Genomic DNA, 14,034 nt, shown 5'->3' with positions numbered 1-14,034 from the left:
GCTATTCAGACAATGCAACATATCAATATGGTGGTAATAAGGAGAAAATAGAATCTTTAGAAAGGAGGGTGATCAGGAAAAGTTACATAGATTAAATCACAAAGTTCCTTCAGTGTTAATATTCAAAGCTTCATACATAAAACAAAATAAAGAGAATAAAGGAACAAGGACTCTAAAAGAGAGAAAAAGTGGATTATTGGTTTCCATTTCATTTGCTAAATAGAACACCAGCAGCATATTAGCCTCACAGGGGCTATACAGTTTAGAAGTAGTTCCTTCCAAAGAGAGCTCGGAAAAACACCCAGAAGAAACACATTATAGCCTTAGGTAATTTTACCCATACCCCAGCTAATGCATGTACACTTCCAGCATACAGTAATTTACATCATCATGCTATACTTCGTAAGTGTGTGACCATATTTTTTCCTGTAGCTGATTTTCTTTTTTTTGAGTTAAGTTTATTTAAGAAGAGATACAAATAGCCTTAGGACGTAGGGAATAATAGAAATTAACTACAGCTAAACAGATAACTCTTCACTACACTAGCAAAGTGCTTTTCAAATCTTAATTTACATATTTTGCTACAAAAATGTATGTGAAGAAGAATTCAGCTACCATTGTTAAAAATATTCAATATAATCATAGGTCAGGCGTGATTGCTCAACTATTCAACTCTAGAATCATAATGAAATCTGACCTTCACTAACTGAAGCATATGGAACTCATACATAATTAATATATGTGCAAGTTAGATAATAATGTGACATCTTTGAATTAAAATAATCACACAGGAACCTGGCCTTCTTCATTTGGTCTGAAACTGCCCTGCATGCATACTTCCACCATGCTCTTGGATCAGTCTTTACAGAAACATGTGGACGATAATGAGCATATCGGAGTCTCATGTTGAAGGCTGTAAAATTATCAGCTAATTTAAGTAAATCCCGATAACCGTTCTGCACAGATGTTCAAATCCCTTGGTAAGAAAACAAAAGAGAATAAAGTTAATGAAAACATTAAAGAGGGGTCAAAGTTTTAAAATGGTATACTAAAGAGCAGAGATGCTCAAAAGGGCAGAACTGCCACCTTTGACAAGCATAGAGTAACATCGTCAAGATTTACAGAAGCCCTCTGTAGTGGTTGCCCTTTCCTTGATGATGCATCTGAACGATCTTTCGAATAGTTGGCATTCCCACTCACAGGTTGCAAAATATATGAGTGCTTCTTTTTTTCACGCACAGCAGGCTTCCCATTTTCTGTACCAAATTTGAAAATCTAAAACATATAGAATTAGTACAAGTATAAAAAATAGTAAAGGAATAACACTGTCAGCAAAACTTCTTCACATACTTGTTCCCATTCAGATGGTGATAAATCTTTCCAAGGTTTTTCAACATGCCATGGACGGATATCAGAGTCCAAATAAATGGCCATTCGATCAAGTTCCACTGACTGAAAGCATTATCAACATAGTGAGAAATCAAACAAGGGAAAAAAGTTACTTCAGCCTTGTAAAATTGAACATAAAAGATCATCACGTACGAAGAAGGGACCATTGCAAGATGGGCAGACCAAACAACTAGTCTAACAAAGGTTAGACACCCACAGGGTAGTCTTTCCACATAATAAAATTCATGGTAATGACAGTTTCATACGGCACGGTATTTATATTGCTACTCTAAACTTATTTTTTGTAAATCAATAAGCCAACTATATTTATATATATATATATATATTTTAAAAAAAAGCATGCAGCGGCAAAATCATAACAATTGTCAATAATTTCAATCAATGTGATCCATCACATTCTGATAAGTGGAAATATCTGGCTGACTTCCTTAAGCCTTATTATACAATATATCTTTTAATGTTGAACAACATAAGCCTTATTATACAAGCAGCATATAGCATATGTTTTGCAAATATAATTGAAGAAAATAATTATAAATTATTAACATTACTTATCAACTTGTATATCTTGGGTCACTATCTCAGATATCTAAGTATTTGGCATATTAGGTAAATAAACTTAAAAATCGAAGATATGAACAAAAACTGTGTATTCTTTTGTGGTTTTGTTTTTGTTTTGTGTTTTTGGTCATGATATTTTTTAGGTGAAAATAGTTGTTGGAGATGATATTTATAGGAAAAATACAAGATTGAAAAGTAGGGGGAAAGTTTTCACAAAAGAACACACCATTAGTTGTGGTGACTTTTCATTTATATGATAGCATATATCACATATGAACTCGGCACATTAAACTAAAGAGAACATACAAAATAATAATAATAATATAAAATAGACTAAAACTAGCCACAAAAAATTTAGACAAAAAGCATTACAAGAAAAACATAACGAAGGTTTTTGCTTCATTAAATTTTGAAAGAATTTGAACCTTCTGGATTTTCTCCAATGCGCCTCCCGCAATAAAAGTCTCCTCCCCCTTATCGTCAACAGTGAATGCTGAGAGTCTATCTAAGGTCACGCCAGCAGCAAATGGATGGCCTGGATTACTGGGAAAAAAAGGCTGTTGCATGAGCAAATAGAAGAAAGAGCCATGTACAGCCACAAAAAGGGGGGGAAGCATTCAAAAGTAGGGCACCTCTCAGTATCCTCGTATCTGATGTGAATGTTTGAAATAGAAAGCTTTAAATTCCCAATCACTGTATTGATCAAAGATCCCAACCAAGACTTGTTCTAAGAGGGAGTGTAAAAAGGTGAAAACATAGATGTCAGAACAATGATCAAATACTTCATTAGCACTCATATAAATATATATTTATATAATGTCAGATATAAATGATGAAAGAGATCCTATAGAAAGCGTCATATACAAGCTCAGAGTACACATATGTGTCGCAGTAACCAATGCCAAGTACCATGACATGTACATCAAACAAATATAATGCAAAATTAAATTTATTTCGGATATGGGAAGTGGTACTTCATTTAGTTGCATTCTATCTACTTCAAAGAGAAATACCTTACAATGGAATTTAGATCCATAATCACAACATTGCGAGTGACGTGATTCTTGTCTATATTTTTAGTTGTCCTATTTTTTTTTTTTTACATTTCAGTGAGGTTCTGTTAAGTTTGACATGGAGATTGGTGATCGTAAGATTTACGCTGGGACTACAAAATCGCAGGACATTTCAGTGTTTTAATCTAAGTTTCAGGATTTTCAGCAGAAAGCAGCATCAACACCGAAGCTCTTCACTCACGAGAACAACTCATCAGCAACACTCAAGACAAATCTTACCAGTTCTGAATTCAGCTGCTGTTGAGTCTCCAGCAACTTCAGCTCCATTTCCTGTTAAAAATTAATTTAAGTTATGGTACATAAACAAAATTAAATGGTGAATATAAATCAAAAAGACATTTCTACCTGTACACGGTTCTTCTTAAGCTCTTGAATTGCATCCTCACTAGATCCCTCAACATGAGTTGCTGGCTCAGCTAACAAAAAAATTCGATCCAGAAAAACCAAAACTGGATCTTGGCCGAGCCTGCTCCATGGAACCTGATATTGAAGAGCATTAATTAGATTGAACATGCAAAAGAACCCTCCTAAAATAATGTAGTCTCCTAAAGAAATTAGTAGCTCCTTTAAAAAAAATAATAAAAAGAACATCCTACAGATCAGATTAATAAACAATGTAGTCTTCCACATCATAGAAATTTGCATTCATCTCGTACCTGTAGGTTTACTTACTCAGTAGGATCATTTCTTTCTTAACATAATTATTTAATTATTTTTGCTATTAAACATAATTAACACTACTATACCAATTTCCTCTTTTCCATATATTTAAATATCCTATAAATTTTCAATATTTTCTCAATAATTCAATTTACAATGTTATTCAATTTTCATACCAGCAAGGAATATACTCATTCTATCCTCACCTAAATTCATTTCTACATACCTTCCATGTAGTGACATGCTATGATTTATGCTATTTTCAAAGCTCTAGGGTGTTAAGAAGATTTTCATAATTTTGTTTAAAATTTGCAATATGTTACAACAAACCCAAGGTCATAACCAATTACATAACTCAAATCTTGAGCAACTCAGGGAAGGAACTTCCCATTTTCACTTTACAGCACAAATATAAAGACACCATGGTGTGTTCACTTAGTACCCTCATGATTCCCTATAAAAATACCCTATTTTCTTCGACTGAATATCACATCCAAAGCGCTACTCAAACCAAAAACTGAAAACAAAAAAAAAAAAAAAAAAAAAAGGAAAATCACGAACTAAACACACTCCATGAAATGGTTTGATGGGTAGTAAAACAATACAACATTCATAGAATATCTTCCCTCTATTATTTTCTCATCTTTCTTGTTTTATCTATTTTATTTCTCACTTTAATTTGTGATATCATTTGTTCCTTCTCCACCTTTACCTCAAAGCTTATTGGCACTTGTCATATGCTAAGTTTACAACATTGACTGGCATAGATTATAAACAAATATGATGGCACTTTATTCAAATAAACAGAAGTCATGTGACGAGTACAAAAGTCAAAAGTTTGCAGTTAAACCCCGTAACCATTAAATTACAAGACATCACAAGTCTGGATAGCAATGGTTAGGTTGACCGAATGCCTAAATCAAAACCTATCTAGGTGAGGTCGGGTATAATTATTAAGGATAGAGTCAAATTTGAATCAAGTAATAACGCTAAGGGTGTGTTTGTTTGTAGGGATTTGGGTGTGTTTTACTCTTTCCAATTTTTTCCCCCAAAAATATTAAATCCGATACCTATTTTTCATTTATTATATTATACTAACATTTAATTTTACATTCAAAACATCACATCAAACAACTATTTCAATTCAAAATTTTATTATTCATAACTCAAACCCAAAACTGAAACCCCACAAACAAACACACTACAAAGGTCAGTTAGGTTGTCTTTCTAATTTTGGTTCACACTATGCTCCAAATATTTTTCATCTCAAACATTTTCCAAAATATTTTAAGGTGGGGCCCACTCATAATCTTATATTTCTATGGGTGTGCTTGGTTTGTGTTTGTTTTTGCATAATGGTTTGATGTTGTCAGATGATGTAAATGACTTATCTTATCTAAAAGTTTAATTTTAAAGACATACGCATCACTTCTTACGGGAGTCAACCATCACACCCCATGACATGAAAGGAGGATATACGCCACCATATGAATCTTGCACGTGGACAACAACAAATAAAGCCGGTGGGGCTCGAACACGGGACTTCCCGGCTCTGATACCATGTAGAGAACGCGATTCTATTTCATTCCAATTGAGAAAAAACATAATTGCAATACTAAACCCTAAAGATATAAACCAATTATCTAAAATAACAAAAAGGTCCATACACTATTCTTAATACAAAATTGACCTACATATATCTAACAAAAATATGAACAAACAAACACTAAATTCATTGAGTCATGTTCGGGGGTCCAGGGTTTAGTGCTACACCAATCCAAACAAATAAATCAAATATATAAATACATATATATTGTGAGAGTACAACAAATGTTTATCAAAAGAAACAAAGTATACAAGAAAGAATAAAATTTTCATTTGGTATTACAAGAAGGTTAATAGTTTTACGTTTCCTTTTGCACCGCCCTTAGTAAACTAATCCACACCATCATTCCCACTACGACAAATATGTTAGAAAACGAGAGAACTCTTCAATCAAGAAACAAAAACTTTTTACATTGAAAATCAGCTTCCAAAGAGGTGATGTGCCCAAGATCCATCCTAGTCCATTTTCTGAATCACATTCAACAAATTTCAGGAACGGGCATTTTTTTATTTAGTAGAACTAAGAACAACGTGAGGTTAATGGCTAGAATCGTTTGCCACATTTGAGACCAATTTAATATATTTAGACATAATGAAAAGGAAGTGGCTAAGGTGATCTTTGATGACTGCTTCAATAGCCATCGATCTTGGTTTATCGAAAGCTGACCATCAGTTCTTATTTTCCACCATGACGATTTTTGGAAAGAAAACATATATTTAGATTAGAAGATAGAGATACTGAGCTAAGTTGCCCGGAGAGCAAGGAACCAATTACAGCCACACCATTAGTTGTTCTCCACCCTTAACACCACGCTTAGAAAAATAGTCCGAAAACTAGTTAGCACTTAGCACTATGATGGATATGCTAAAAAGAGAAAGGGAAACTTTTCAATAGCAAGGCGGACCGTATTAAAGTTGAAGCTAAGTCTCTAATTAGAAACCTAGTATGATGAAAGATTTTTATAGTAGTATTTCATTATGTCATCACCAATAATCATGAATGAATGCAGACGATTAATTATAAAGTATTTTATCAGCATTAGTGCATCAATAGATGACTGAATGATCATTCCATTTTGTTGTAATCCGAATTCCATGACAACTTTGTTAAACCGCCCAAACCATGTTTTCAAGTATTGCTTTTAAGTCATATTGCTCAATATTCAACCGATACGAACAAGTCTTCCCCTAAGCAACAAATCTCGATGGTTCCATATAATGGTTTGATGCAAATCACCATAGGAAAATGTATTCTTTAATACGAAGTAGATAGAGGTTTGCCATGCATGACTGCTAAAGCAATATCTTTGTTAAATGGCTATTTCATTACTTAAGCTGATAGTGAAATGAATTAACTACATATTTTATAATCTTCCAGCACCCCCTTCCACATACAAGATGGATTCATCTCACACAAACCTTTCACATTAACAATTTTTCATACAAAGTGGTGGTAGGACTCAAACACACTTTCCGCTTTAATACCACGTTAAATGACATCTCACCTAAAAGTTTAAACTGATAGGAAAATACATCATTAATTACATATTATATAGTCTTCCAACAATCTTAATATGTAATGGGCTCAACGTAAAAGGACAAAAGCATATCCCATCAAAACAATAAACCCAAATATTCACATATAGGAAATGCATACACTTTGTGATTTGCAAGTTTTTTGCATGTTAAGACCTCAATTGTGCAAAAGCAGGTTGTCCACATGCATTCGCCATGTCAACACAGATGAATGAAGATAAGTGGTATAACAGAGCAAGGTGATGAGTAATAGTGTAAGGAAACATCAAATCTCTAACATAGAACTGCTTGGAAATTGCCTAGAAGACTAACAAGAAAATGAACAAATAAAACACATGATCTGGCTGAGACATATAAGCACATTAAGATATTTGTGTTTCCTCTTGCGCCACACTTTGCCTAGAAACCTGCCATTCCTCTAGTAGTTAGCCATGTTATCTTAGTGAAACTAACAAAAGCAAAGTTAAGCCACATTCCCTGAAATGTCCAAATCAGGAACAAAAAAAAGGGTTAAAATAATATGTAATAACACAATCACAACAGGCATTAAAAATAAATATATAGCATGTACTTCAAGCTCGGGCAACAAAACACATCACAAGAGAACAAAAGTGTGATTGCCTTCTACATAACACTAACAAGAAAGCCATTTGCAAAGACACAAACCTTAAGCTTCACAGATCCAAGAAACCCGGCCTTAACCTTCACAGGTAACTTCAATGCATTTAGGGCCTCAGGTTTCACTTGCATATTTGTTAGTTCAACATCACCTGATTGTACAAAATTGCATTTTATGCATTGATGTTAGTAACTTCATATAGACATAGTAAACCATACATGATTTTTCTACGTTTCTCCATATGCATAACTTTTTCCTACACTTCAGCATTCTGCTGCTCAAGTTTCACATATTACTCTATCCTCAAAGAACCATGGAAGAAATAGAAAACCAAAACTGACATTCAAAACAGAACCATATCTCAATCACCATTCCAGATTGGAGACTGCCACTTCAAAGGAATAAAAAAGGATTTACAAGATCTTCAACTCCTCAGAAAACCGGAGCTGAAAAACCTCCGACATCAAGTAAAATAGCAAGAAATCAGCAATTAAAAAAACGAGAAATGGAAGAATCGATCACCTTGCCACACACTGATCTTGAGAGCTTCTTTGCTGAGCCCTCGGACATAGTTCCCCAAATACCGCTGCAACAGATACGCCACCTGATCCTCCAACATTTTCGAAATCCCTTAAAGCACTTCTTCTCCCCTTGAGAAATCCCAAAATATCAAATTCCCAGCCGCCAGCGCGCGAATCATCCACAACAGGTCCGCATATATTGCGGATTGCGTGCGTATTTCATCGAGTTGAAAACGAATGAAGAAGGCGGTGAAGTGTGCGGAAAAAGAAAGGACAATCGCGCAGTTTCTTGCATTTACCGAGACCACGTGGCACGTCAATAGGGCTCCGTTTGGATGCAATTCTTTGTGACAGTTTCGCCGTGGTATTTATTGTTTTCATTTATTTTTGGAGTTATCTGACAGGTGGACAGTCAAAGAAATATATATATTTGTATTTTAAGAATTTGCTTGTAAACATATCCAAACAGTGGTTAAATAAAGAAACCGATGACGTCATACATTGCCTAATTTGTAAAAGTAATAAGAGTATAATATAATGTTGATATTATTATTAGCAATAATATTTTAGAAATATATATTTTTACATTAATCTTTTTTTTCTTCAAGCAATACATTCCATCCAAAAGTTCTCCAGAGCAACCATCCAATCGTATTAGCAAAAAAGACTGGGAATTTGCAAGTTAGGTATGTGTTTGCTTTTTGTTTTAGGAATACTACACATGAATAAAATAGAATAAACTAAAATAATTTTGAATAAAAAGTAATGATATTTGTGTAATATATTGTAAATTATAAAAATACTAGATCAAAATAAAAAAATAGATAAATTGTTAAGAGACGAAATAAGCATTGTCATAAATTCAAATTACCGACATTCCAGGTTATCTGTCACACATATCGGGCCTAGCTCGACAGAAAATTACCCAGTGGACACTCTGATAGTAGTTGTGGGTTTCACGACATAATAATAAAAAAAAAAAAAAAAAACCATGAACTTCTGCACAATAAAATGTTTATGAAATGATAGTAGGTCAAAATATAATTATCTAACCCACAACAAAGTCTATCAAAATGTGACATAGCTGATTCTTCTTACATGCTTACAACAAAGGCAATTTCTACGAGACCGGATCTATAAGCTACGAAAGAATATGCGCGAGCAAGCACAACAGCAACAGAAACAACAGAGCCTATAAATCATCCTCAATGTGGTCGAGGGAAGAAAATTGTGCATCCAGCCGACACAAAGCGCTTTGGTCGATAGCAATTGGGTTAACCCACTTTGGCGGGAACAAACTTGATGGTTGTGTGATAGAAGCCTCGATTGTGGGGTTCTGTTCCTTGGATGATTGTACCTCCTCTGTTTCGACTGAATTGGTCGTTGAATTCCACTTAAAGATCTGAGCTGCTGTGTCCCGGCATGCTTTCAGGTCTTCTTCATTCTGCGCTCGGTTCATTTTCTCAATAAGATCACTTAAAGACATTGTTCTCTCACCTTGTGGAAGCTTGATCTTCTTCGCCAGGTGTCCGACTCCTTCGTCAGTGGGGTCACTGGTGCCTTCAGCCAACTCAACCTTCTTGAGCTTCTTCAAACCTTGATCTACAATGTATTGGATCCTTTTCCGGAAGTTATCGGATCTTGCTGGGCTTGATCTCAGCTTTAATTTCAACTCTTGAATCAGTCTTTTGGTGTTGTCTTCGGAAGATGTTTCGTCTGGTATCTGGTTATCGGATGCTGAATTGAACAGAAAAATTTCTTCTAGTAGATCGACATTCTGCATGTATCGATCAAAGGCTTCGCCCTCGGCTTCAACTTTTCTTTCTTTGAATTCTTTCAACTTTAAGAACCTCCATTCATTTATGACTTGTGCATCCTTTGGAAATATCGAATATAAGGTAAGCATGAATGTGTAGCGATAGTGGAAATAGAAAATGGAGAGTGTTGGATGTAGGCATGTATATAGCATTACCTTTTTGGTCAGTGGCTTCCTAGATCGGAATGAGGACTGTAAATTGCTGAACTGCGAGAAGTTGCTAGAAAGATGGCGGAGCCTGTTTGTCCTGTGAAAAATTAGCTATAACACATCAGAAGATGAACAGTGCTGTATCGAACACATGGCTGTGCTCTTGACTTTACAAACATCAAAGTTCACAAATCAAAAGGAAGCTACCGTCGCTATCAGCTTGATTATTTTATCCATTGAATCATTTATGTTTTAGGAATAGCTGACAAACCAGAACTCAGATCCGAAATATATGATTTAAGAGTGTTATGAAGATGAGAAATGAATGCATATAAAATAGCTTGTAACCTGATGTACACTTTTACACCTTACCCAGAATGAGATCCATCGGTTGATTGCTGATCAAACAAAGGAGACCCAGAAGTGGGAGGTTTGTCTGGCAACGATGAACTACCTTTCAAAACTGCATCAATCATAATCACAAAAAGTGTTATTTCAATGAAAGGTCATGTTCACCATTCTCGAGGAGAAAAACTGGTGTTACTACAATCATATGTCGCAATTATAGCTGGGGTTGGTCAGTGTTCCCATTCTTGAAAGAAACCAATATGTATGCTGCCTACACTAGCATGTTGAATTGTAATTAGAGATAGCTGTTTATTTCACAAACCTAGTTTCATAATAAGATTCAGAGATAATGTTGGTAATATGTTCGTAACTGAATCCCAAAAGTACTTCTCCTTTAGCACACCAATGGTGATTGCTTGAAAATGGGTTCCCTGGGAAGGCCATTCATTCTTCATCAGTTTCACCAACCTCAGACTTATAACTACCTTCCATTTGTTTGGTCCCAAGAAAACACATTAGCATCTTCTCTCAGCAAAAGGAACACACTAGTTAACAGTACACTATATTATGCTAATCTCCTTTCCCACCAGACTAATTAGGTTGCCTCTCCCAGCACCATCAAAGGCACAGCAACTCGGCAAGAAAGCAAAGTTAGTGACTAGTTAATGACACAGCATGTAGAAAAGCTCTCTTGTGTCGTGTCGTGGCACATGGCCTGCCGTGCACCATATAAAAATTCAGAGTGCAAACTAATCCCACCAAAACATACATATGTCATTACCTGCATCACTACTAATGCTCAATTAGAAATTAAGAATAAGTAGATTCAGCATTTTTCTTTCTTTTGGAGAGTAAGTTTATTCTACAGGATATCTTACTAATACAGAGCACAGCAGAATGGTTCCTCATTGAAAAACTACTTGGCTCCTATAATAGGGACAGGGAAAAAAAAAGGCTAAGTAAATCATATAGCATATAATCTAACAATTTATTGATATTTCAATATACCACAGTTTCAGCATATGATAATTTTTTCCTGTTAATATACCATATTTGTACCCGTCAACCAAAGCATGACTTGAACAAGCAGACTTGATAAATAAAAGATTCAACTGACTCTGTCAAAATAGAAGAAAAACTCAAACGACACTAATGCATTTTTTTGAAATTAAATGGATGGAGGACGGTTAAAGCCAAGAGTGACAGGCACAAATGACTGACAGGCGTTTGAATTGAGATGCAGTGGCAACCTGAGCCAAGACCTTTACATTCAATATATTGCCTATCAACTCATTTTAAATCTTTGTTTATCTATTGCTTGCTGGATTGAAATTTTAATCAAGCTAGTGCTTTTTTCATATGAAATCTTTTTATATGGTAATATTAATCAATTGCTTCTTTGCTTTGGTGTACGTTGGAGCAAAGATTAAATAACATGTTATGTAGAGGGGCAGACACTATGCCATGACACTAAGTCCAGGGTCCTCTACAACTACACAACTGAAGGACCAGGCGGCATTTTCAGTTTCCTCATCAATAATATGCAAGTGAAGGAGCACCTGATTTGACGTGCAGGGCATACTTCCACATTTATGACTCTAAAAGCAGTACTAATGACATGACGAAGGGATTCAAAAGTTATTTCAATACAAAGGTGCTAAGCAACAAGCATTACCACAGAGGAGTAACTTAGCATACCATGTATATGACAAGGATTTTGAGCTTTTGCACAGCAGTTCTTGCACGATTGGTAGGGACACCTGCAAAGTAAATATTATCAGCAAATGGAGAAGTTGATAAATACTTAATGACTTCAGCTCTTTCGAATTTGAGAAATTATGTGCAGTATTAATCAAAAGGAAAAGGGAGCAATAAAGCACTTGACTGAAATGTAAAAGTTCTAAACTACATCCAACAGCATAATTTCTGAAAAGCACAATAAGGACTTCATCTTGGCAAACTCAAATTCCAGGAAAAAGAAAAAGATCCACTCGCATGTAATATTAAGGAAGTTTATTATTCACAAAGTGTCTACATCTCACAAAGCTACACAATATTACAAGCAATAGCATAGCATATGCATCAATAGCTAGGGAGCATTCTTATAGTCCTCTTAATATTTTTAAAGATTCTCTAAAAGCGCTGATATTTCAATCCTTCAATTCAAATGGTCTTTTGGACAAATAACATAAGACCGAATGCCAGAGAACCCAAACTATAAAAGAGAATCATACTAACAATATACAGCAATAAGTGGGTTCTGACTTTTGACGATATGCTCTTAATTAAATTGTAAAATAAAAGTTAGACCGCAGATATTATAGAATATTAATCCAATATATACATTCCCCTTTATCTATTATATATATTCATCTAATCTCTGAGCGAAAATCAGTAGTCAAAGTCATGAGAGTGAGATTCACGTGATAGAATCTGCAAAATTCGGTTGCACATGGATCACACAATATCATGTAGACACAGCTGGTGATACATCTCATTTGCTTCTCTGTTCAACAAGCATTAAAGGCGGACCAACTCGACAAAACAGATCCTGCAGCAGTCATCTTTAATATCTTACGAGGTTTTTCCCAAAGTTCACATTTTCACCAATGGCGGAGCCACATAGAGACCCTGGGGGGTTCCACCACCCCCAACTACAAATTTTTTATATATTTTTACCTTTGTTTAATGTTTTTGTAATTTTCGATATCTTTAATAGTGTAGGCTCCCAAATCTCTATCCGAAAACCTAGTTTTAGCCCCCCCCCCCCCCCCCCCCCCCCCCAAAGTGACATTCTAGCTCCACCACTGAAGTTCACTGCATCACCCCTAAAATTTATATAAGTTTACACCTTCCACGCTGCCACCATGATAACTGATGCCATCATTCTCTCCACTAAAGACACAAGTTGAGACTCATATAAACAGAACAGTGAAGCTCATCTCAGAATCGCTTTTCTGCATATGAGCAATGACTAGTAAAATGAAAAGTTAATCTCAACATGAAACATAGATCCTACACTTTTAAGCGGCACATGAGATATACATCTCTGCTAAGAGTTGAAAACATAAAAATGGAGGCCTCAGGAAGTAATCTAAATTGTCTTTCTTCTCTTCCATAACTAAAACTCCAAAGCTTTAATCTCCGAAATAAGTGAATTGCGACGATATCCCTAACAGCTCACGGCATACACAACATGCTTGACCTACTTAATATGAACTAAGATTCTGAGCACGTTACTCTCCGAAAAGTACAACTTCTAGAAGCACAGCGGACAACACAAAGATGCATTAAAATTCCAAAAGTAAACGATTCACCGGTTTAGAAAAGAGCCACACAAAAACGCTACGAACGGCAAAACGTCGAAACGAAGAGCCAATAGTAGAAAGAACAAAAAGGGGTTACCTGGAGCGGGCGACATTCCCACACTTGATGCATTTGGGCTTGTTGAGCCCGCGCTGGCTCTTGGCCGCAGAAGAGCTCGACGGCGTCGCGGCGTCGGCAGCGGCGCTGCTGTTGCTCTTCGCCGGGGATGAGGCCGCCATCGATTTGACAGGCGGGGACTTCTTCGCAGGAATGAATAAATAATAGCCCGACCCAGTAAGCGTTATCGGGCTGGGCCGAAATGAATAAAGGTTGGCCTAGTCATTGTTAACAACAATATATACGTCTATGGATTCAATAAATAATTTAATTAAATCCAAAAATAAAAAGATAAAATAAAGTGAAGTGAAG

General features: G+C 35.6%; 2 protein-coding genes across 4 annotated transcripts in view; both read right to left on the bottom strand.

Moving 5' to 3' along the window:
• LOC127260739 (uncharacterized) overlaps nt 1-8,301 on the bottom strand; it is a 41,204-nt gene extending 32,903 nt beyond the window's left edge. Inside the window, exons 1-9 of one of the 3 annotated variants that reach the window (XM_051288642.1) lie at nt 7,987-8,301; nt 7,512-7,615; nt 3,390-3,524; nt 3,264-3,314; nt 2,604-2,698; nt 2,397-2,514; nt 1,351-1,452; nt 1,087-1,275; nt 796-956 (exon numbers count right to left, since the gene is read on the bottom strand). In XM_051288642.1, the coding sequence (XP_051144599.1) occupies nt 796-956; nt 1,087-1,275; nt 1,351-1,452; nt 2,397-2,514; nt 2,604-2,698; nt 3,264-3,314; nt 3,390-3,524; nt 7,512-7,615; nt 7,987-8,083 (1,052 nt within the window). In that variant the 5' untranslated portion in view covers nt 8,084-8,301. Of the gene's footprint in view, nt 1-795; nt 977-1,086; nt 1,276-1,350; nt 1,453-2,396; nt 2,515-2,603; nt 2,699-3,263; nt 3,315-3,389; nt 3,525-7,511; nt 7,616-7,986 lie in introns of those variants that run through there. The other 2 variants (XM_051288643.1, XM_051288644.1) reach the window with 2 other exon arrangements.
• A 681-nt stretch (nt 8,302-8,982) lies between these two features.
• On the bottom strand, nt 8,983-13,918 carry LOC127261230 (uncharacterized). The gene is made up of 5 exons (XM_051289480.1): nt 13,705-13,918; nt 11,998-12,059; nt 10,324-10,414; nt 9,958-10,048; nt 8,983-9,861 (listed from the first exon to the last, which is right to left on the bottom strand). Exons 1-5 carry the CDS (start codon nt 13,842-13,844, stop codon nt 9,178-9,180), a joined length of 1,068 nt encoding a protein of 355 aa, XP_051145437.1. The 5' UTR covers nt 13,845-13,918; the 3' UTR covers nt 8,983-9,177.
• Nucleotides 13,919-14,034: the final 116 nt, after the last annotated feature.

Source organism: Andrographis paniculata, unplaced genomic scaffold (assembly GCF_009805555.1).
Source record: "Andrographis paniculata isolate CXL003 unplaced genomic scaffold, ASM980555v1 Contig62END, whole genome shotgun sequence".
NCBI lineage: Eukaryota > Viridiplantae > Streptophyta > Magnoliopsida > Lamiales > Acanthaceae > Andrographis > Andrographis paniculata.
This window is presented reverse-complemented; position numbering and strand designations above follow the sequence as displayed.